The 25,009-nt window shown below is 38.7% G+C and overlaps 2 protein-coding genes across 6 annotated transcripts; one reads left to right on the top strand and one right to left on the bottom strand.

Moving 5' to 3' along the window:
• The first annotated feature begins 473 nt into the window (after nucleotides 1–473).
• On the top strand, nucleotides 474–6,674 carry LOC108263241 (serine protease HTRA2, mitochondrial). The gene is made up of 8 exons (XM_017463863.3): nucleotides 474–1,134; nucleotides 3,779–3,983; nucleotides 4,127–4,321; nucleotides 4,436–4,468; nucleotides 4,581–4,689; nucleotides 4,769–4,838; nucleotides 4,948–5,043; nucleotides 5,197–6,674. The coding sequence occupies exons 1-8, from the start codon at nucleotides 680–682 to the stop codon at nucleotides 5,360–5,362; spliced, it is 1,329 nt and encodes a 442-aa protein (XP_017319352.1). The 5' UTR covers nucleotides 474–679; the 3' UTR covers nucleotides 5,363–6,674.
• On the bottom strand, nucleotides 5,573–24,999 carry loxl3b (lysyl oxidase-like 3b). 5 transcript variants are annotated; one of them, XM_017463861.3, is made up of 17 exons: nucleotides 24,559–24,862; nucleotides 21,412–21,738; nucleotides 21,126–21,289; nucleotides 20,488–20,699; nucleotides 18,288–18,344; nucleotides 15,605–15,679; nucleotides 15,074–15,281; nucleotides 14,807–14,987; nucleotides 14,512–14,666; nucleotides 12,530–12,700; nucleotides 12,105–12,260; nucleotides 11,254–11,413; nucleotides 10,516–10,759; nucleotides 10,238–10,353; nucleotides 9,661–9,797; nucleotides 8,772–8,883; nucleotides 5,573–7,429 (listed from the first exon to the last, which is right to left on the bottom strand). In XM_017463861.3, exons 2-17 carry the CDS (start codon nucleotides 21,728–21,730, stop codon nucleotides 7,356–7,358), a joined length of 2,541 nt encoding a protein of 846 aa, XP_017319350.1. In that variant the 5' UTR covers nucleotides 21,731–21,738; nucleotides 24,559–24,862; the 3' UTR covers nucleotides 5,573–7,355. The 5 variants fall into 5 exon arrangements, with proteins under 5 accessions (XP_017319350.1, XP_053535615.1, XP_053535614.1 ...); XM_053679640.1 differs by lacking the exons at nucleotides 12,105–12,260; nucleotides 24,559–24,862 and adding an exon at nucleotides 24,920–24,999; XM_053679639.1 differs by lacking the exon at nucleotides 12,105–12,260 and having other exon boundaries at nucleotides 24,559–24,854.
• Nucleotides 25,000–25,009: the final 10 nt, after the last annotated feature.

Below are 25,009 nucleotides of genomic sequence, written 5' to 3'. Positions count from 1 at the left end.
AAAGCTACCTACTGCATCATTCCAATAAGCAGTCACAGAGGGTACAGTAACAATGTCCTGTTGAAATAAAGAGCTGACTAATTTATTACGTTTTGCCGGGTGAAGCAAAACAGTCTGCCAACAGGAGTGTCAATCGGATAAAGTGAGATCTGGTAACAAGGAATGAGCCCCCCCTCTTCTTCCTCTTCATCTTCTTCTTCTTCAATAAAGCAACACCTGATAGAATAGGACCAATGACTATAGAAAATTATTTTGGGGGAGATGGGAGATTGAAAAAGATCTAGAAAATTCCTTGTATTAGAACAATATCCCTTGAGAATTAATTAACTGACTGACTAACAGAACATTTTTTTAAAAATCAAACCAAGTCTGCCTGTAAATCTGCCTGTGAAAAGCAGATATTGCTTCAGACTGACACACGAGTCCCATTTGAACTGCATCTAACGTTTCTTGTTTATGACGGGACATATCCACGCATGCGCAGTTAACAGACTTCCGGAGCACGAGCTGTGTGGAGGTAGTACTGAATTAGTGTAAAGCTTCAACCCGGAGTTTAATTTGATGAGGATCGGTGGTGGAATTCTCTCGGAGAAAGTTTCGTAAAAAGGACTGTATCAAGAATACTGGTTGTCAGACGCGTGCAGAGTTTCCTGAGAAGTTATTTAATATCTGATGCAATATGGCAACAATACCTCGCACTCTCATAAGGACCATCATATGCCTCCGGGAGAGTGGACGTCATGTAAAGTTGTCGCCACTGGGACTTGTTCGAACTGTATCTAACACATGTTCCGGGGAGCAAACTAAAGAGAAAATGCCGATCTTTAGAGCCCCAGTGTCTGGAGGAGGACGTGAAGGCGGCGGTGGTGGTGGTGGTGGTTCAGCTCGGACATATCTCCTTGGAGCCGCGGCGTTAGGACTGGGGCTGAGTGGAGCTGCTTTACACAGTGAGCGGGATAAAGATGTCTCTCAGGGGACACGAACTCTCACAAACACTGTAAACCACTTCCTCATACCCCAAGCTTACTGTGCTGCCCCATACAAAGACGACACTCCGCGGTATAAATACAACTTTATTGCGGATGTAGTGGAGAAGTCAGCGCCAGCTGTAGTCTACATTGAGATATTAGGGCGGTGAGTTTAAATCCAAACAACATTAATGACTCCTTTATACATAGTTTGTAGTTACTCCAGTACTCCACAATGTGGGTGTAGCAGGTAGAGCAAACTCACTACACAGAACATATGATTTTTTTTTTCACCTCAGAAATATAACAAGCTAAATTTGTCTGTAGCTGAAAAGCTGATAAACTCATTCGTTGTCACTCGGATAGGTTACTGTAACGCCGTTTCAGATGGAGTTTCTGAATCCACACTCAATAAGCTCCAATATGTAGCCTACAAAACTGTACTCCTGTTTCATTCAGGTTCTGTGTCGAGTTTAAAATTATGATGCTGACATGCTAAGCATTACATGGCTTGGCTCCTCATTATTTATCTGCTTTGTTAATCCCTTACATCCCAAATCCTAGTCTGCACTCCTCACAGTCTAATTTGTTGACTGTTCCACAAACCCGCTTAAGGTGCACCTATTATGGTTTTTCAAATATGACGTTTCATGTAGTGTATTATAGAGCGGTCTGTGAATGTAAAAAGTCTGCAAAGTTTCAGAAATCAAAGCACAGGACAAACTGAGTTATTGACTCTCAAAAGAAGGAACCGAGTCTGAACATCTGAAACGAGTCGTTAATAATTCCAGATTTTACTTCCTGTACTAACCTACGTAGGTTTTTAACAAAAATCCCCACCTCTGGTCTTCATCTGCTGCTCGCTAACAGAAGGAGCTGAAACTCGTTATGGTAGTGGGCGTTTCCTTTTTGAAACACACTGACAGCAGTAGACTAATCACAACAGACTGGGGCATCTCACCAATCAGAGCAGAGTATGCTCTCTGAAGGGAGGAGTTTAGAATTAATCCTTTAGAACGAGTCATTTGTGACACTGGGGGGAAAAAGGTAATGCTGCAATTGAAATCATGAGCACATTAAAGTGTTTTTGACCTTGGATGCATGTAAATCTATTGTATGAGACCTTTAAAATAAAATTAGGTACGTTTCAAAACCAAAATAGGTGCGCTTTAAGATCTATGGGTCACAAGGATTTTTCTGTCTCTGGTCCTACCCTTTAGAACTCTCTTCCTCTTGAACTTAGGGAAGCTGAGACCTTTAACATATTTAAAGCTCAACTCAAGACATACTTTTTTAAACTAGCATTTGCTTGCTGATGTCTACTTTTATTAATTTTTTTTATTATTATTTTTATTTATATATCATCCATCCCCCCCATCCATCTTCAATACTGCTTATCCTTTTCAGGGTCACGAGGAAACCTGGAGCCTATCCCAGGAAGCATGGGGCACAAGGGGGGGGGTTGGGGCACACCCTGGACAGGGTGACAATCTTATATATCATTATTTTCTTTTTTTCTGTGTACTGCTTATTTTGTGTACATTTAAAGGTGTACTATAAAATAGTTTTTAATTATTATTATCATTTGTGTGTACTATATTGTCATCACTAAGTTATTGTCATGTGGACGTAATGTAAATTAAGCTAAGGTATTTAATGTTTACTAAATCATTAGATTATCTACACTATATGGCCAACAGTTTGTGGACAACTGACTGTCTTGCCCAAACTGTTGCCACAAAGCCAGAAGCACACAATTGTATAAGATGTCCTTGTACACTGTTGATTTAAGATTTCCCTTCACTGGAACGAAGAGGCCCAACCCTGTTCCAGTATGACAGTAAGCCTGTGTACAAACCGAGGTTGAAGAAGACATGATTTGCCAACATTGGTGCGGAAGAACTCAACATCACTGAACAACTTTGGGATGAACTTGAACGCTGCTACATCAGTACCAGAATGTACTTGTGGCTGAATGGGCACAAAGACACACAGCCACATTCCAAAATTTAGTGGAAGTCCTTCCCAGAAGAGTGGAGGTTGTTATAACAGCAACAGGGGACTAAATCTGGAAAAGGATGTTCAACCAGTACAAGTGACTGTGATGGTTCGACACACTCCACAAACTTTTGGCCATATATTGGCCATATCATCTCAGGGAGTTTTTCCCTGCCACTGTCACCTCTGGCTTGCTCATTAGAGATAAACTCATACATTTAAAATCTATATCCTGAATTTATATATTTCTGTAAAATTGCTTTGGGACAATGTCCATTGTTAAAAGTGCTATACAAATTGAATTGAATTGAATTGAATATTGTATATAGTAATAGATTTATAAAAGTTCCTTAAACTTAAGAGAACCTAGTTTTAGAGTATTAATAACACAATAGTGCACAACACCAGCCATAGGCATATGGTAAAATTGCAACATTGAGACCTTTGTATATACAAAATGCCCTTTTGGTATTCATTACAATTCTTTGTCTTATCATATTGTCCTAGACGTATGCACATATTTGCACTCAACTGAATAATTTCATTGAATTATAAGAGTTGAAAAAGCCAAGTTTACGTCAGTGAGAATTTATAGATTTGCATTCAATAAGATTAAATCAGCCTTGTTGTCTGAGATCACACAGAGGCCTGAGCACATAGTGGTTGCCTCAGCGATGTGGCCGCACTTTGTTTATTAAACATTGTGGTCGTTATACAATATAATTATTGTATCTGAAATATTAGTTTGAATAAACAACTGTACTTTGCATAATTATGTAGACTAAGCCATTCTGGGCATCATTTCTTAACAGGCATCCATTCTCTGGCCGTGAGATCCCTATCTCTAATGGATCTGGCTTCATCATCAAGGCTGATGGCCTCATAGTGACCAACGCTCATGTAGTAGCCAACAAGCGTGGGGTTCGTGTCAAACTTGCCAACGGAGAGACATACAATGCCACTGTACAAGATGTGGACCAGGCTGCAGACATTGCAACAATTAAAATCAATGCCAAGGTAACACTGATAATACTGTGAGTGTTACTGATGATACACAAGAATAGAGATCATGTGTGCTTAGTTACAGCTCATGCTTTTCTATATTTATCATCTTCATTGGCTTTGTCACTGATCTTTGGTTCTTCTGGGATTGTTTTCAGCATCCCTTGCCCACATTGCGTCTTGGAAAGTCGTTAGATGTACGTCAGGGGGAGTTTGTGGTTGCCATGGGGAGCCCTTTCGCTCTGAGGAACACCATCACATCTGGAATAGTTAGTTCGGCTCAAAGAGGCAGCAAAGAGCTGGGGCTGTCTAATGGCAACATGGACTACATACAGACCGATGCTGCCATAGATGTGAGCATGCACCAAATTGTCCACTTATAGATTACGTGTTTGTATCAAACTCTAGAGGTGTAAAAACAAAGTGGTGAAATCTTCTGATTTATCTACTGCCTCGTACCTTTACAGTTTGGGAATTCAGGTGGTCCACTTATTAATTTGGTGAGTTCCATAAACCTACCATAAACAATACATAAACAGAGTCGTAAATTTGTAATAGGAATTAAAGCACTGTATCACATGCTCAGTATTCAAACTTTTTTTTTACTCTCAGGATGGTGAGGTCATTGGTATTAATACCATGAAAGTGACGGCTGGGATTTCCTTTGCCATTCCCTCTGACAGGCTTCGTCTTTTCCTTGAGCGTGCAGCTGACAAAAAGAGTACTATGGATCATTGTCCTTATTCTTTTCCATCATTCATGATACTCTGGATTGCTCATTGCTAACATGTTGTTTACAGGTTCCTGGTTTAGTGGGTCTGAAAACAAACGGCGCTACATAGGAGTGACGATGTTAACTCTCACACCCAGGTACCTGACCCATCAGTGCCCATGGAGATATACACACACACGAACTGAAAAATACACAGATGCAACTTATCAGAGCTGCATTCATTCTTGATGTCTTATTACCGTTTAGTATAATCGCTGAGTTGAAGATGCGTGATCCCTCCTTCCCTGATGTAGCACATGGAATCCTCATCCATCGTGTCATCACTGGCTCTCCAGCCAGCAGGTTAGCAGATTAAAATGCTGACATTGACTACATACTTCTTACAGATTTGACATACAGTGTCAAATTCATTACTGTTTGTAAACACAACATTGAGTATCTAATCTGAGTAAATGTGGCCTCACTTTGTTGTGTGTGTGTCTGTGTATGTGTCAGAGCGGGTATGAAACCAGGTGACATTGTGGTGGAGGTCAATGGCGTGAAGGTGAACACATCAGAAGAAATCTATAATGCAGTACGGACAAGTGACAGCATCAACATGGTACTGCGCAGAGGTCAAGACCTCCTGATGCTGCACATGACAACTGAGTTCACAGAATAACATAAACCAGACTCAGTATTTTGCCTTATGGAAAAGTTGCAGAAGAGAAATATACAAAAAGGAAGATTAAAAAAAAAGATTAGGATGTCAAATGTTCTGAAGGGAGACAGATCCGTTGGCAGGGTTCATTAAATGGGGACATACAGAAAATAATTTGTACTGTACATGGGGGGGTTTGGTGTTTCCTTAACATTGACACAACCCCCCACCCCCCTCTAAAGATTGCGTTGTTACACCCATGCTTGGGTGTATGTTAGCAATGAGTTTATATTAAATTCTAAGTTGAAAATGTCACAAGGATTCTTGGGACAAATTTTTCCTCAGTTAATGTGGCTTGTTGAAAGTGATGTTATGGGGCAGATGTGCACACATACAGGTTTTAGACAATATATTGGAATGAGAGAGAAAAATGTGAGACATTAAACACATTGCGAACGAAGGCTAGTATTTTTGAACAGGCATCCGTGTGTATATGACTCAAAGCCATTGAAATGATGCTGTGAGCACATTTGAGCCTTAGACCTGGAAACAAAAATATGGTGTGTGTGTTTTTTTTTTTTTTATAATGTTTTACACTTGTATGAGAAAACCATGACAACACACCAATCCATACTTTGTTGCGTAATATTGCTTTTAAGCTTGCAGCTGTTCCAAATATTTTCTGTTTATAAAAATGGCCCATTTACAGCTAGAAAGTTCAGCATGAAGTCAAAGCTGGCCCAATTTCTTACCACTGATTTTGTTTATCCCTGTACATGTGAAGGAGGGGTTTTTAATTCTGTGTTCTGTCTTTGACATACATTTAGACATGGGTTTTCCCCCGCTTAAAGTAGCAGTAAATGATTACGTTTGAAACAGTGTTGGAGAAATTATTCTCATAAGTTTTCTGAAGGCCACGAGTGGTCCTAATGCACCTGTACATCAGGTTTCTAGTGCACACTTTGGCATACATTGTGTTATAAAATGAACATAACTTTGACTGCAATTCTGTTTGAAACAAAAAATACAAATAAACTTCTAATGTTAAAGAACTCAGAAGAATATTTGCTATACAAAAGCGAGTAAAGTGAAATGTCAGGAGCCAGTCAGCAAGATTTCATTAATTAAAAAGCAGTTTACTTGGGTATGTATAATTAAAAGTAAAAAAAAAAAAAAAAAAAAAAAAAAAAAAAACTTTGTTCATTCACTATCTTGTATGGTTCATGTAGTTAGAAGTATAAATAAGTTTTTGTATTAAAAAATACAGCATGAATATGTAACATAATTTTACAAAAGCCACAGAAAAGTACATAATGCTTTTAAACCCAGAAATTGGCCTAAAAACATTCATAAACTCAGTCAAAAAACAACATTCATTACTTTGGTAGGGTTTGTCTCAACAAGACCCTCAGTAAGAATGACATTATGGGAAATATTTTTAAGATACTGTTTGTTTATGTGATGTTTTGATGAATAGGAAACTTGTGTTCATATGAAATGAAAATGTTTCAGCTGAATTATTCCTATGTGATGAAGACACATTATTCAAGTAGATGACAACTGTCACATTTGCACATTTTTGTGCAATACAATAAAATGCTGTCCTTAAACTTTTTTGGCAGTCAACACATAGCACCATAAACATAAACTATGCCTGTGGAGTGAATAAATGCGTGGCACACACTGGTTATTTTCTGATGATTATTAAAACCTAAAGACTAATGCCCATATTGTTACCTAAAAATGAGGTTATGTTTTGTTTTTTGTTTTTTAAATAGAACACTACTTAACAAGCTCAAGATTCGAAAACTTGACCCTCAGAATGGCAAGGTCTTAGGTGCTAACACCATGATTGTGATTGCTGGCATTCCCTCTGACAGACCTTGCCTGTTCCTTGAGTGTGAACATGAAAAGAGTAAGAGAGATCCTTACTCTGTAACCTGGGTAATATATTGTATATGATCCAGTCCAAATGAGAAGGTCAAATGTCTGAGACGGTGTGCTGATTTATGGATTAGGAGATCTCATTATTGAGCTGTCCTGGGTATTTCTCAAACTTCCTCTCTGCCTCCTCACTGAAAGCATCACCTGTCAGGAAACAGAGAATGTAGACAACTGTCCATATTCTTTTCATGCATACACTGTACAAATATAAGCCAGTAGATAAGAGTAGATCAATCGGAATAAAGTCTGCTTGAAACACCACAGTGTGTGTGCTCACACTGACCTTATAGTTAATGACACAAATGTGAGGACATCTAGGTAGTGTTTCTGTCTATTTTTGACCTGTACCCAAATCTAATGGCTGTTAAGCCATCTCTTGAGAAAGCTTTGTTCTTTTCTCAGTAGGTATAATAAGCATGTATCATGTATCTCGGTCTGGTTTCCAGAAGAATCATAGTACATAATCAGTATCAGTATCAGTTTCTTGGATTGTGGACATGTTCTGTTTCAGTAGTGCTGGACTAAAACGCAGCATTTGACATTATTGACCATGTTTTAATGGACAGGCCTGGAAACACACTCAGTTTAGCCAGACAAGTTATTATCTCTCTCTATGTCCAGCCTCTTGGAGATGTCTGCTGCAAACATAATGCTGGCTTTTATTCCTATGCTGATGATACATACACTATATGGCAAAAGTATGTGGATGCCTGACCATCACACCCATATGTGGGCCTACTACCCTAAACTGTTGCCACAAAGTTGGAAGCACACAATTGTCTTTGTATACTGTAGTATTACAATATGCCTTAAGTGGAACTAAGAGGCCCAAACCTGTTCCAATATGACAATGTCCCTGTGTACACAGCGAGCTCCATGAGGTTGGAGTTCCAATTTATCCACTTCATGCCAATTCTTCCTGACTGCACCCAAGGTGTCCTCGCTCAACGTCTGTGCTTGACCTCACTAATGTTCTTAGGGCTGAATTGGCCAAATCCTCACAGCCATATGGCCACACAGTGTAACTACACTTATCAGTCTGACCAGATTCGGTTGCATAACTATGTAAAATGTTAGAATGTAAAAGACATAAAAGCCTGAAAGACCAGAAATATCATTATCAATATCAATATCAAGCTTAGGCCTTGGTATTACACTAAATATGATTCCTAGATTGACATGTAAGTAACATCTCTAAAAACAAGACACAGAAAATATAATCAATGCTAACACAAAATAATGCTAACAAGCTAGTGCATGCTTCCATTACTTTTATACTGGACTACTGAAAAGTGTTGCTGGCTGCTTGCTGTATCTTTAAATTAGCTTCAGCTAGTTCATATTGCAGCAGCCCATAACTTAACTTAAAATTATACTGTGTATCGCTGGCTTAAGATCACTTTGTTTTCAGTTGTTCTGGATTTACATCATGAATGTCTGAAGCACTGTGTGGTTGTGTACAAAGCTGCGAGTAAAGAACTCTCACCGGTATGACAGTTGTGAAACCAGATCCTGTGGCCATCATATTTGCAGTTGCATTTCATGGCATTATTTGTGTAGTCGCTCTCAGACACCTCAAAATTAGGATTTATCACAACCTGAAACACCAATAATACAGAACACAGACATCACAAATGCATTCATGTCAGAAATTCTGCCCAGATATTAGTTTAGGGGAAAAAACGATGTTTCTCATTGTATAATTTTGCCACAAGATTTGGCTGCTTGTGAAAGGAAAAATACTTTCATATAATTAATATTTAACTACTTTTGGGGCAAAACTATATTACAATATACAAAAGCAAACATAAAAAAATTCTAATATTAATGTTGAAAATATAAATAATAATCAAGTAAAAATTTCACAGATCTCACAGAGATATGAGTAAAGATTGGTGAGCCTTACAATATTCTGACATTTATTTATTTATTTTGGCTTATGTGATCTTCAAAAACCACACACATTTAAATATGTGGAAAAATCTAAGATTGGTCAGGATGCACATAGCACACAATGGTACATATAGTTATTTGCAATAGCAAAAGACGTATTTGGGTCCCAAAATGTCTCCATACACCGGGGAAATTAAGACATTTTAATAAAAAAATTTCATACTTAGATCATATTAGATACTTTTTTTTTTCCATATAGCCTTATTGAAATTATTCTCATGGCTGGAATTACATTCATATCACCAGACGTGTTAATCATGAGTGGGAGAGATGACTCCACATGTGTTTACCAAAAAACTGTCAATCATGTGGAGAATGTTTTGTAAATAAAGCTACATTTTGCTATGCTAATAGTGTTCATTTCCTCAGTGTATTGAGACTTTTGGGACACCCTCTATTATACACTCCTAGGCATGACTGACCTGCATGATGTAATTTCCTGGTTTGACATCAGTGATGTCGATCCACTGGCAGTCGATATCATGCCGGTACAGATCCCAGCATCCTACTGTGATGCCCTGCTCTCCAAAATTAGCACATTCATAACGCTTGGAAACACCTGCAATATTAACACAAACCAATGTGTCATTTAGAGAAGCAGCAAGTATCTATCTATCTATCTATCTATCTATCTATATATATATATATATATATATATATATATATATATATATATATATATATATAGATATCTATATATATATATATATATATATATATATATATATATATATATATCTATATATATATATATATATATATATATATCTATATATATATATATATATATATATATATATATATATATATATATAGATATCTATCTATCTATCTATCTATCTATCTATCTCTCTCTCTCTCTCTCTCTCTCTCTCTCTCTCTCTCTCTCTCTCTCTCTCTCTCTCTATATATATATATATATATATATATATATATATATATATATATATATATATATATATATATATATTTATTTGTGTGTGTATTTGCTTGTCTTACCCTCCTGACAGTCGCTGTCTTCTAGACAGAAGCTAGCTTTGTGTCCCTCTGCCACCTTGGTGCCATTGACACTCAGCAAGTCATAGTGTGTGAAGATATCCATACTGTGATAATGCCTACAGAACCACGCAGTAACCCACATTATGCCTTTTTCTTCTATAATGCATGTGCATATGAATGATCTTAGAATACTAACTGCATGCTTTATTACAAGTGTGTGTTTAAATGATCGCCTCCCACCAGCCCCATAATGCCAAAACATCACACAGCATAGTTACCCATGGCATGCGTGCCAGACCCAGGAGTGGCGTCCAGCTTTAGGCCTGAAGTCAGCGCGACCAATGTTGTGGATCTGTGAGGAGAAGCGGAGCAGGCGACGGTGGCCGTAGGGCCAGTTGACTTTCGCGGCACTTTTAGACAGACAGTCCTCCTCTGCAGCGCAGTACAGCATGTGCAGCGGACGGTCCTCAATATATGCCGTCTGCTGCACCAGAGATGCGTTCAAAACCAGATCAGACGCAGCTGACGAAACACACATACACAACATCACGTAGATAGTCATCATACTGAGAAATTCAAATAAGTGCAAACTCTTGGTGTGTGCTCATATAAATTAGGAACATGTAGGCCTAATGACATGACAATGAGACTGGTACTTGGGCTGTACTCTATATGTAGTGTACTATGTACATTGTGTGATTTCTTTGATCCAATCATTTGATTTACTGTTATATTGAAGTATTTTCTGCTCAGTTTTAGATCAGATGCCAGGTTTTGCAAGTCAACAGCTTATTACCGTAAACCTGCTACATAAAGTATCCTCATAGTTTTATTTTTATAACTGTGCAGCCAGCATTTCTCATCTCACCTTTTAATGTCCTGGCTGCATTGTTAAGAAAGCACACATGAGCAGGAACAAAAAAACAAAGCAGAAGAAAAGTTGACATCCTCATTTTGTTGTGCAAATGAATTGTTACAACACAAATGAACCGTCACACTAAAACCCCCTCACTCACTCTCTGAGCAGATAACACCTGCAGCGAACCGTGCAGCTGTTTTCTGGCAGGTGACGGTTTTGTGTTGCTGGCACTGGCTGAGGGCCAGTTCGTCTCCCGTGCACTTCACACCGCTCATCACCATGTTAGTCACATTACTGCCGTCCCAGTACCACGTTTCCTTAAAAGCCACCACACAAACACAAACACTGTACTTCTGATTTCTTGAGGACTGAATGAAAATGTGTGTGTGAAGGTGAGAGAGACAGAAAATGCTGAACAGAGTTACTTTTAGCCTAAGAACATACACTGTATATGTGCACGTCCTGTCTGATACTAGTGAATGCTGCTGACTTCAGTAGTAGATTTCAGCAATAAAGCAGATCACAGAACAAGGGATCATAATACTCATAATGTACTTATGGCTGTGTGCACTACGCATTTGTGTGTTCAACAGAAGCAATGGACAGAGATTAGATCAAAACCTGGTGTATTTATTTACGGCATTTGACAGACACCCTTATCCAGAGTGACTTATATCTCAGTTATACACTTTGCTTAAGGGCCTTGCTCAAGGGCCCAACAGTGGCAGCTTGGTTGTTCTGGGAATGAACTCATGACCTTCTGAGCAGAAGTCCAATGCCTTAACCACTGAGCTACCACTGCCACCAAAAAGTTTAGAGTCTGGGGGGAGTGGGACAGACTGTCCACTACCAAAAGACCTGCGGGATATTTAAAATCTAGACTAGAACCACTGTAATATACTGCAGACTTGTAACTATGTACTATGTGGATCACTGCATTTCATGAGTACTCCGATATTACTGAGAGTGTGTGTGTGTGTGTGTGTGTGTGTGTGTGTGTATACTCACAGTAATAGCATGCATGCTGAACCCCAGCCCTAGCTGTCTGCAAGCCACCATGGCCTCTTTGGTGGTCCAGCCCTCACTGCACACACTGCCCCAGCGCCGACCCACCCAAACCTCCACTCTCCCCTCATACTCTGACCGCCCACCCACCAGCCGTACCTGTACACACAGCCTACAGCACGTCATTACATACGCTCACACCTTCTTCTTTTTTTACATCACGCAGTCACACAACCTTTCCTGTCTGTTCCTGCACTACCTTCAAGCTGCCAGTCTGTTCTCTATGTGTTACTGTTAGTGTAATGTCAGTGTAAAGCAGTGATTTGTAATATATTAAGCATCCGTGAAATCAGTGATGGATCTCAGGAAAGGGTTTATGCAAAGCAGACAGTAGGCAACCGGTGCCACTGTTAGTGGTAGTGTCCTACTTGCATGCCATGGTTGGAGTATCCAAGGCCCAGCTGTCTGCACACCACCATGGCCTCACTGGTACCCCAGCCTTCTCCACAGATCAGACCCCAGTGTTGTGTTCCGTTAGTGCTGGTGCGCAACACTTCCACACGGCCTTCATAGCGTGTTCGACCACCTGTGATACGCACCTGATCAGGAAACAGCCCAAGGAGAAAAGAAGCAGGAAGGGGTCAACTTCCTCTATAGCAGCAGGGTCATAAAGGAAGGAGGGTTAGGAAAGAGTTTGGAAATGCAGATGCACTGTGGGTAATGTCTGCTAGGAGGCTGAATATAACTTAATATGCATTTATTTTTTTGGCAGGGCTTGAAAATAACCAGGCTTGAAATTATTCTTCAATTTTAATCTATCTCAAAGCCAGATGGCTAAATTCTGATTTCTGTACAGTTTATCAACCCTTGCCACCACAAAAGCAGGGCAGGGCCAAAAATGTCAGAACAGCAAGCACCGGAGAATAAAAAGTGCATTTTCCACAAAATAAAATCACCAAAAAAGTGTTTTTACCAAACAATCACCAAAAAAACCCAGTGCATTTACCAATAAAATCAACAAAAAGTGATGGACAAGTCATGAGAGGCATGGTTTTATCAATCAGTTAAAATGTTGCTTGTTCACAAGTAACCACAAAGTTCATTTCAAGCCCTGGTATATTACAGCAAGCAATGTTTTCAAACATTTTACATTATTGGCCAATATTATGGTGTGGAGTGTTACACTGAACAAGTTATTTATAATGGTTATATGTATTTAGCAGTACATTACCCATTAAGAGCATACTGTAGCTTATCAGATATATTATTAGAACTTATTGCAGCAGGATAGAGCTTAATTATGTAAACCCAATTTGCATGAAATACACTGCCATTCTGCAATGCTTCAGTTGCAAATTTCAATCTTACTACTACTACGACTACTACTACTAATAATAATAATAATAATTAGTGTATCAAAACATTAATCAGGCCACACAATAAGCCGAATTTAAATGATGTAAGCTGATATTTAGTGAAGATAGGTTTTACTGTTGTAAGCACCAGGAAGTTCCTTTCTGGTGAGAGAAAAAACTATTGTCTATATTACAGTATCACTGCATCAATGCCAAAGACATTGATTTCATTCTATGCATCTATTAATGACATCCTCAAAAACAGAAGTAACAATAAAGCAACAATACAACGGACAGAAAAAGAGACAATAATTCTTCAAAAATAATCTGTTACAACTAAACTACATAGCATAACACAAACATAAATCTAAACACAACATCATCACTTATTAGTAGTGTTTATTAGGGGTGTAATGATACACTGTGATACGATTGTAGAAATAGGCAATTCATATAGTGTATATGAGCATTCTATTAATAATACATCTAATGCAATTGCACTGTTTGTACACCAGAGGTCCCAATCTGTGCAACCCATCCATCCATCCATCCATTTTCTGTACCACTTATCCTACACAGGGTTGCGGGGAGTCTGGAGCCTATCCCATGGGACTTGGGGCACGAAATGGGGGACACCCTGGACGGGGTTCCAACCCATCGCTGGGTACAATCACACATACACACCCATTCACACACTATGAACAATCTGGAAATGCCAATCAGCCTACAATGCATGTTTATGGACTGGGGAAGGAAACCCCCGAATCACAGGGTGAATATGCTAACTCTGTGCACAAAGGGCTGAGGTGGGAATCAAACCCCCAACCCCTTGTTAACCACTAAGCCACCGTGCCCCCCTCTGCGCAACCTATAGAGTCGAAATATATATATAGCCGAGAAAGAAGCTGCGGAAGGTCAGGCATTTTAGCTGATTTTGAAGCGCCATTTCCAGTTCAAATGAATCACGAAGCCAGTATCATGTATTGTGAATCGAATCATGTATCGTTACACCCGTAGTGTTTGTGTGTATGAAAGGTGAGAAAGGTGGCTCTGACCGTTTTCTCAAAGCCCATGTATGGCACGTTACATCGGACTGCAGCATCCTCTGTGTGCTTGCAGTCTTCAGCAGTAATGTTCTTATAGCGGCAGTTCCATAGAGAACGCTCATGACCTGTGCACTGGACCTCGTTCATGTAGATTGGACCAATGCCTGCAACACACACACACACACACACACACACACACACACACACACACACACACACACACACATACATAGAGTCACATAAACATTATGCAAATATATTTTCATGAATGTGCTTGGCTTCTATCTCTGTTCCTCCATCACACCTTGTCCCATGCGAGCTCCAGTAAGAGCCTCCTTAGCAGAGCCATAGCCCAATTCTCTGCACACCACACTGGCAGACTGCATGTTCCAGCGATCATCACACACTGTCCCCCATTCATTGCCTTTCAGCACCTCCACACGGCCCTCTCCTGGCTTCGCTCCACCTTTCAGACGTACTGTGCTCTGCACGAGAGAGAACAATCCATAAGAATAGTCCAGCAGGATAAAATACAGGTAAAAACCTGGGTTATTCACACACAACATATTACCGAGGATTTGAGTTTTTTCTTCATGGCACGGTTTTGAGCATACTCTGGTCCAGGCACACAGCTGACGACGGCAGGCATGCCACCTGGGCAGCTTTCAGTGGCATTAACGTGGTTAAACTCCAGAGGACAGGCAGCTAGGTGAATCTCCGTGCCTAAACAGGCCACAGAGTGAACCAGGAAGTAATTCTTCTGCCGGTCTGCATACAGTCTAAGACAGCGATAGATAAGGAAGGACAGGTATTGGTATATACGGGCTTCTACTTGTGTCTGAAAACACAAGGCCTATAAATAGAATAGTGCTCTACTGTCAAAGAGAACATCCTCTGTCGTATTGAGTGATTTTTTTTCTCTTTTCTGTCATTTTATTCAGCCTAATCGGATCTAACTCTAGTCTAACAGACATAGACGCAAAACACTTGAAATAAACAACTTAAACATTTGGTAGAAACCAAAATTCAAACATCTGTACACATGCTCAGCAGCTGCACAAGGCTAATCATGGTCAATTAGCCCCACCTTTAGCAAGGTTACCTTTTGGCTGTGGCCGAGTTGCCAGGTTTAGACTTAGAACTAGCTTTAGTGATAGCTTTAGCTTTGGCTTCTTGCCTGCAATGCAAACATCCATTAAGTCTGAAAAACATTCACCTTTCCACTATAAATCTTGCATGCATTCACAAATACATATATATTATGGGTACATGGGAAAGGTGATTAAAAAATGAAAAAGTTCTGCATCTATGGTGATCTTACACTACATGGCCAAAAGTATGTGGACACGTGCCCAATCATACCTGTATGTGCTTATTAAACATCCTGTTCCAGATTTAGTCGCTACTTTGCTGTTCTAATAACCTCTCTTAACTCTTCAGGAAGGATTTCCATTAGAATTTGGAGCGTGGCTGCGGAGATGCATCCATTCAGCAACAAGAGCATTAGTGAGGTCTGATGTTGATGTCGGATGAGGAGGTCCTGGCCGGAGTCAGAGTTCCAGTTCACCCCAAAAGTGATCAGTGGGGTTGAGGTGCAGGACACTCGAGTGCAGGACACTTTAAGTTCTCGTCTCTGTGTGCTTCAAACTTTGCGGAAACAGTTTGCGGGAGGCAAACACATGGGTGTGATGGTCAGGTGTCCACATACTTTTGGTCATATAGTGTATTATTAGGTGAACATGGGATAGTATGCATGCTAGTATCAGTTAAATGTACCATCATAGTATGTAATATCTTACAGATAAATACTTAGTACATAATGATCTTTTTGCTTATCCACCTTTCCCACTGCTCATATTCTTATGTTAGGAAAAAAAAAAAACAGTTAAAGACACTTCATGGATTCATAGATCCATGGATTGTGAGTAACGGTGGTATATACTATTATTAGTAGAAAGTGTTATTAGAATTGTTAGTTAGTAGTAATAATAAGTGAATTGCTTTATGATGATGTCATGAGTAACGCAGAATGACCTCTTTCTGCATCTCTCTCAGTGTCCATTAGTTTTTTTACTCAGACAGAGGTATAGTTTTGAATTAGGTTAATAGAACAAACAGATGTGAAAGAGTTCCACATGGGTCATGATCCCTGTGTCATTCTCTCCATTCCTACTCTGTCATTCTCCTCTATTTCTCTCCCCCCGCCCTTCCTGGCCCAAATGACTTTTTCTGTTTTCCTTTATAAAGTGTGCACAGTATGAGTTTTTCTCTTTATCCCTTCGATCCAGTCTTAAACCTCAGTTGTATCCTGCCTCTGTTGTAAGTCACTTTGGACAAAAGCAAAATGAGCAAAAATAAAAAAGAACAAAATGACAAAAACGAAATATAATATATATTTTTTTCTCATTTTGATATTTTAGTTTGTTACTTATATAATTCTAATTTTACTACAAATGACTATACTTTATATATTGGTATTACAAATGGTTGAATGCGTTCATACGGTCTTTAATCTCTAGACTATATTAAACATATTGAGCTACACATTACACAATACTGTTCACAACTTATTGTTTCATGTTATTTTGCCAGTTATGTAGCAGAAATCAAAAATTATTTGTTGCATTTTTTGCATTTTCATTTGGGTATATTCTTAAAAGCCAAAAGTGTGAGGAATAACAGAAAGGCGAGGTACACATTTAAACCTTAATACTTTATAACCTCATTTTAAAACCTGAAGAATGTCATTAAAATGATCATTCCAGCATAAAACTACTGTTTAATATTTATTTTATATGTATGTTATGTAGCATTTTTCCCCTCAAAATACATTAGGCAAATAAGTCATAAAATCCCAGGGAATTCCCACCCTGATTGAATTTTTTTTTTCTTAATCAAAAGATACCAATTTATTTTTATAATGCCTCTTGGCTGTGGCATACCCAGTATTACCCATGACCCTTTATGTATAAAGAGGAGAAAATTAAAGACATAAAACAAATAGTTGTCAAAGCCTATGATGTTCATACTTCAGCCAGCACTCGATAATGCTATAAGAGAGATCTGATATCAGAATTACTGGGATTACCACCACAGAAAATTCTAAATAAAACTATTATTCCATCTATGTTCCTTACAAAATGGGTGCAAAATAAGCTCCTTGTCCTCATAGTGTCAAGAACCTCATAGTGTCTCTTCCTGAGGAACTATAAGGTCACCGGCTTAATAGCTTATTTGTTATCCATAGATAGGTCTATGTAGGTATATAATTTTGCAATGTATCCTGCTATAAACGGGAATTTAAGTGCTCGTCTCTGTTTATTTGATAACACCTACTATTATTGTCACCTTTCCTGCTAATCTTTAAGACAAATCAATTAAACTCAACTAAAAGTGACCTTAAACAAGTGCCAGAAACAACCACCATCAAAGTGGTTGTAGTTCTTCACTTTTACGATGAACCGTGAAAGGGTGATTATACCACAAAATGTGACTCTAGAGACAACTGTGTTAATGCTGTATGAGGCTGTAAAAGGCAATCAGGCATGCTTAACAATGGACAAATATTTTCTCTTTAAAACAACAACAAAACAAAAGCACATGAATTAGCCTCAATTATTCATCAGATAATTAAGCAATTCACTGAAAACAATGTTTACCCCGAAGCAAAGTTAGTTGTTAGTTAGAAAGTGACTACCACCACTAAAGATGAGTCTCTACAAGACACAATGCACCATAGTTCTCTAGGGGAAGAGCACTACCAGGTTCTCCCCCTTAGATGATACCTGTCTGCTTTTACTCTAATTTTGACTTTTGGCACAGTGGATCTCTTTCTGAGATGCCTGCAGGAGATAAGGAATGAAATAAGAATCTCTTTTATGCAGGGATTGGCACATGTACACAGACACACACAGAAAGACACAAAGACATATACAGACACTGACACTAATTCTGTAGAGGGACAGGGATGTGTAATACCTCACTTATGCAGTGGTCTGAAATAGGAATAACTCTGTATCCCACTTCTTCTGATACAATGAATGTAAGGAAAGTTATAAGAGTTAGACTTATTATAAATGTATTAATATTAAATGTTGTTAATATTAAATTAATATTAAATATAAACTGGTTATTAAAATGACCAGTTTAAATTATTAATTATAATATGGTTTAAGACATTTTAATATCATAATATCTTAATTCGTTAATCATTACTATTAAAATCTTCACATTTTCCAAGAGAGTGATAGTTGCAAACTACTGTGTCTGAAAGAAACGGATCTGATTTGCTTTTAATGCCAAGAATGAAGCAGTGTGTTTTAGGTGCCAGACCAGCGTGCTTTGCACATTTCTCCAAAATCAGACATTCCACAGTCCTAACAGAGTTCCATTTACAGTTTCCAAAACCATCCTAGGAACTGTAAAAGCTTCTGCGGGGAAGTGGAAATCCTATCAGATGCCACACAAGAGGGTTTAGTGTACAGTAGGTTCCATAATTATTGACCCCCTTGGTTAAAAATGTTCAGCATTTCAAGTCTATTTGCACGATGAAGTTCATTAAGGGAAAACCATGAGTTGATTTTTAACCTCAATCCACCACTACCATTAATATTACATATGTACACTTCACATACAACCAGCTCCAGAATGATTGGCCCACTTGGTAAAGATGGGTTTTTAAAAAAGTTTATGGAAATTGTTTTTGTGGTGTTCTGCGAAGAACAGCACATCATTTGTACTATCCTCTATTCCTCCCCATGTTGATGAATGACTGAAGGAATGTGGCCTCTGTGTTACCTCATATGTCTACCCCAGTGAAACAGGAACTCATGGATGACTAATTAAGGGTTCCTACACATGCGGCTGAACTTAAAATTTAAATAGAAACATGATCCAGTTACATTTTGTTCAAGGTTCAAGAATTTCTAGTTTTCAGTCAATATTTTCAGTGTAGGCTTTAATTAACTAACCGCAAAAATGTTTTTCATGAACAACATTTCTAGAGCTGTGGAATGTGAAATTTGCACATGCAGTTTTAAAGACGTGGTGGATTATTGGAAAACTGTGGAGGTTTTTTTAAGGTTACACTCAATTCACAGGTTTCCCTTAATAAACTGCTTCATGTAAACTCATGCAAATAAACTTGTTTGCCTGTGTGTGTGTGTGTATCCCTGTAAAGTATTGGCGGTGGTGGTGGTGTATTTTTTGTTGGATGGTGTATTTGTTTGCGAGTGTGTGTGGGGAAAGGGGGGTTGCTTGGTGATTGACAGAATGAACTTTGGTGAAGCAGCCATTCCTGAAAGTGTGACATTCCTCTAACATTCTGTTTTAAGCAGGCACCCCATCCTGTATACTGTCTGCTGACTCTTTGCCACACAAGCAGAAACATTCTTTTCCCAATCTTATATAAATTCAAGGATAATGCAAATAATACTTTCCACAAAGCATCCTCTTAATAAGGCAGAATCTAATCTCACTCACTTCCAAAGACACAAGCACGATGATTATGGTAGGTTGTGTTAATGTATACTCTTTTCCAGAGATTTTTTCCCCACAAACAACATAGTGGACTATTGATACAACAGTCATTTCAGTGTTAAACTGGTGCACTAACATACTGCTCTCTGTGTTTCAGGGCAAGCACCAAGCAGAATTACACGTCTACAAGTTCCAGTACTGTCTATGTATGGTATAGGAATGTAAAGCATTCTATTTAGCTATATATGCTGTCTGTACATTATGTTTACTTGTCTGTGTGTATGTAAGTATGTACAGTATGTATGTGTGTATCAAACACAGGCCTGTCTTGGCCAGCTAACACACAGGAGAATATGACTCATTATTTCCATTTCTCAGCATGTGTATGTGTGGGCAGAGTTTGTTATTTGGGAAGCTAAATTTACCTAAAAGAAAACAAAACAAAACAAAAAAAAACACTGCCTCCAAAGTGATCACATAAAACTATTTATTTCCATGGACACTCACTTGTAGAAGTTCTTGTTGACCTTCCTCTCATGGGGGAAACCCATCATGCCACAGACAACCCTTGAATTTTTAGGTGTCCAGCCGTTATCACAGATTTGGGCCCATCTGTCTTTATACTTTACTTCCACCACTCCCTCTATCACTGGCAGCCTTTTGCTGGATACCACAGGCCGGAGACGCACCTCCTCCACATGCCTTTCATCCATCTGCACCTAAGAGACAGACACAAAGCAACCAAATATGAAGGAAGGCCAGTGAGACAAAATCTTAGCAAGACAAACGGAAGGCGGTAAAATATCAGAAAGAGACAGAGAGTGTGAAGAGTCATTCAGAGCAAGGTCAATTTAATTAAGTTAATTGTCAAATGTCAGTCAATGAGGGGTAAATGGAAAAAGTCAGTAGCAGACATCAGATAATCAGAAAAACCTGGTGCAGGTTGTGGATATGATATCCATTTGTAAAGTGAATAAATTCAAGGATTGTAATATGTATATCTTTTTACAGAAAAAATGTCATTAACCAAGTTTTTAAGTTTTAGGTTTCACTCATTCATTCATACATACATACAAATATAGATGTGTTATTGAGAAGTGGCTTGTGTAGGTACAGTAGATGAGGCAGTTTGGTATAGACTGTACCTCTATGATGTTGGAGTCAACAAATCCTGGCAGCCTCTCATCCTTACAGATCACCCCAGCATCTTCATCATGAGTACAGTCACTGCTGCCCCATCCCCGTGACTTACACACTGATATACTCCTCTCACTGCCACTGCACTGCACGTTATCTAACCAGATCTTACCTGAAACACACACATACACACAACCCATCCAGAATGCATTCAGTAGACGCAGTTGAAAAACATGTGCTCTGAGTGTGATCTTTAAAAGGTAAAATTAGCTTGCCGTGTGTTATTATTGTTACCTGTGCCCTTTCCGTATTTGGCGCTGTGGGCCCAGCCTGTAGCAGAGACAAACCCGAGCTGGCGACAGAGCACATGAGCATTGGCCAGTGAGAAGTCATCGTCACAGATGGTTCCCCATTCGCCCTTATAGAAAACCTCGATTCGGCCCTCATTGTGCTTTCGCGGATGACCAGCTAGTCGAAACTTCAGATACTCAGGTGACTTGGCTGTTGGGGTGGGACTTGGGTGCACAGTGGATGCCATCTGAGCGAAGCATGATGGAACCCAAATGCCAAAAAAGAGGAAGACTACGTGTCTCCACCACTGAGAGTGCTCCATAGCTAGATCTGTAGAGAGGGAACGTGAAAGAGAAGAACTCTTTGATTGAATACTGAACAGAAGCATGGATACTGAGCATGCCTGTCTGTGAGTCTGCATGAAGGAATGATGTGAACCAGCTGTCTAGAGTTTAGAAAAGCAAACAGGGTGGCCAAAGGGATGAGCCACTAGCACTGTGTAACTAACATACACATACTGTGTATACTGTATGTGTGTCTTCATGACCATTTGTTTGAGTAAATTAGTCAGATTCAGCATCTCACGAAGACCTCATTTTCCACGTCCATTTGGAAATAATCTCTACCCTTTGATCTTGAGTTCACTAGTCTGAGCCTGAAACAACTAGTCCAGCAATGTTGTGAGAATACCCACACAGGACACCCCATGCATATTTGCACATAAATCAGACATACACACAAAGTGATGAATTATAATAACCATTCCTTAAAAAAAAAAAAGAAAAAAAGAGAGATAACTGTGTCAACACTCCAAAGCTACCAAAGCTAGCAGTCAGGGTTCCCCTTTATTGTAAAACCCCAAGTTTATACACTAAAAATTATTTACTTAACAAATATAATCCAACAACAGGCAAAGATACACCATCATATACAGTATACTGACACCATTAGAATCCTGTATTTCTGAACCTTCCTACAGAACTCAGACCATTGGATTAAAATGTACATTTGGAATATTTTATGTTAACAGCATGTTTTCTAGTATGAAAGTAGCAGTTAACATCAAGTTGCTTTACATACATTACAGTTACTGAACTTTAGATTGAACCCATGCTATTCAGGTGATCACTTCAGTGATAATTAAATAATGATTATAACAATTATAAATATTTTTGACAGTAGTTAGACACTGCGATCTAAATTGTTACTATTTACTGTATAACTTATTACTGGATCTTCACTTTGGTGTGTGTTGGATAAAAAAAAAAGTCCATAGAAATTCATAGTGAACTCCAGCAGGAAATTTCATAGAAAAAGATTAGACTGCATCACAGTATAAATTGCAGCCTGTAAATAACTAGTATAATAGCACATTTTTTGGCTCTGTACTGTGGCTCTGGATTTGAAAAGAAACAATGACAAAGTATATAATGTTCGCTTTGAGAATATTATGTCACTATACTGAGTGACTTATATAGGAAACATTGCCTCCTGTTTTAGTGCACCACTAGTAGGGACAAACCAATACTTAGTGGTTCTGAAGCTCTGACGGCTGTGGCCAGTGGACATCATAACATATTGACTGCCTTCCTTTCTGGTGCTTTGGCTATAATTGAGGCTATAATTGTCTTCAATAGGTACTATGCAAACTTAATCTCCAGCTTATGATACTACTATTCCAAATAAACTGCAAGTGCTTCTCTGAGCTTTGTATTACATATGACCACAGTTACTTCTACAAAACTGCTAGCTAACATAAGGTAGATTGTGGATAAAAGGTCTCAATTCAAATGACCATATCTAACACACATCACTGATCCACAGACCACTTTAATACAAATTCTGCATACATCTGAATGTACACAAAAATGCATATGGTATCTTTAACAATGTTACATGGAGCCCTATTAGTATAAAAGCATATAAAATAGCTCTGATTGAAAGACTCATGCTACAGACCTTTTATCTGTCTATCATACATCAAAATCATAAATATCCTCTGTCTCAGTACGGTCGTGCTTTTTTCTCTCTCTCAAAATTGCTACATCTCAACAGAAGCAGGCACAGAGGTTTGCATTTCATGAGAATATTTGACAGAAATGTGGTTTGCCAGTGTGGATCTTCTCTGACAGGCAGTAGGTTATAAGATTGACTGACTGGAGGGGCACCATGGGCCTAGCGGTGCAATTACTAAAGTCAAAACAAGAGTCTGCGGATACCACCAGTTATACGGCTTTGGGATGGGTTGTCACAATATTAACACAGCTATGTTTTATATGAGTGGATTTCAAATCCTGTGCACTGTACATTTCTGTAATTTCTTTGCACTCACCCACTTGACACCAGATAATTATAGCCGTTCATGAGGACAGAACTATAGTGCATGTTACTCCAGCAAACAAGCATTACAGGGGTCATAAGGCTAACATGATGGGCTGGTACTAGGTCTACTCATGTTTGCATACATTTGATGAAGTGGGATTTATGGGATGTTTGGCACAACAGCTCATTTGGAAGCTGTCCTTAAGACAGCCAATAGTAGCATATGAGAAATCAGCAAAACTGAAATCCAGCACAGCAAACACAAAACTGAATGCTTATATTTAGCTTATTGTCTGTTATTCCAAATAAACTGCATTTGCATGATGAAGGATGTTGAAGACAGTGGTTAATGATATGGAACTAATATTGATGAAATATAACTGAAGATTAAATTCCAGGAATGAAATGAGAAGGAATGATCACAGCATAATCAATTTACTATTGTTAAACTAATACCTTACAGACTGGCTGTTGGGGTCGATTAACATGCTTAGTGTTGATTTATTTACTCATTATTATCTTTAGTGTGCTCGATCCAGGAAAGGTGGGCCTAAATAAAACATTGCGAATGAAATCAAACGATGTTTAAAAAAAAATTAAAAAAATATATATATATATTTTATGAAATAAAATAAAAAAGCCACTGAAGAAAAAAATTGAGGGCACTGAATAGGTGGAATGAGGCGTTCATGTAGAAGTCTACGTGTCGACCAGCCCTGATCTTCTTATCACAGTCTACTCCCAATACCGAAACCGTTATTCAACAACACATTTTGACCAGAGCAGCAAAAGAACGAGCAAATGAAAGAAAACAACAGCGGCTCCTACCTTTTTTTTTTTTTTTTAAAAGCTTATCGATCCTTTTCAGTTTTGCTCGATTCCCTGAAGACTTTTTTATTTATTTATTTTAGTGGCAAAAAGTTATGAAAATGCCTCAGACCGCTGAAGACTTGACATGGCTGCTGTAAAGAGCGACGTTTATCCTGTTTATTAACAGCACTGCTACTCCTAATAACCAGATAATGAGTGCGACCTGAAAAAAAAACGTGCCAGATGGAAAAGAAAGAAAGAGAGAGAGAGAGAGAGAGGAGGAGGAGTTGAGACTGCGGGCAAGAGTTTCTCAGAAAACACACACTGGCCCTTTCACCATTAAGGAGCATTTTTCCATGTTTTCGTCTGCTTAACTCACCAAGAAGTAACGTGTCTTTACAGACTCGTGCGTCTCTGCATGCAGCATAAAACAATGGCGTTCGAGCTAGTCACGTGTCCATGTTCTAAG

This window comes from Ictalurus punctatus, chromosome 3 (assembly GCF_001660625.3).
Source record: "Ictalurus punctatus breed USDA103 chromosome 3, Coco_2.0, whole genome shotgun sequence".
In the NCBI taxonomy this organism is placed as follows: domain Eukaryota; kingdom Metazoa; phylum Chordata; class Actinopteri; order Siluriformes; family Ictaluridae; genus Ictalurus; species Ictalurus punctatus.
The sequence above is the reverse complement of the archived record's forward strand: the minus strand, read 5'-3'. Positions and strand labels throughout refer to the sequence as shown.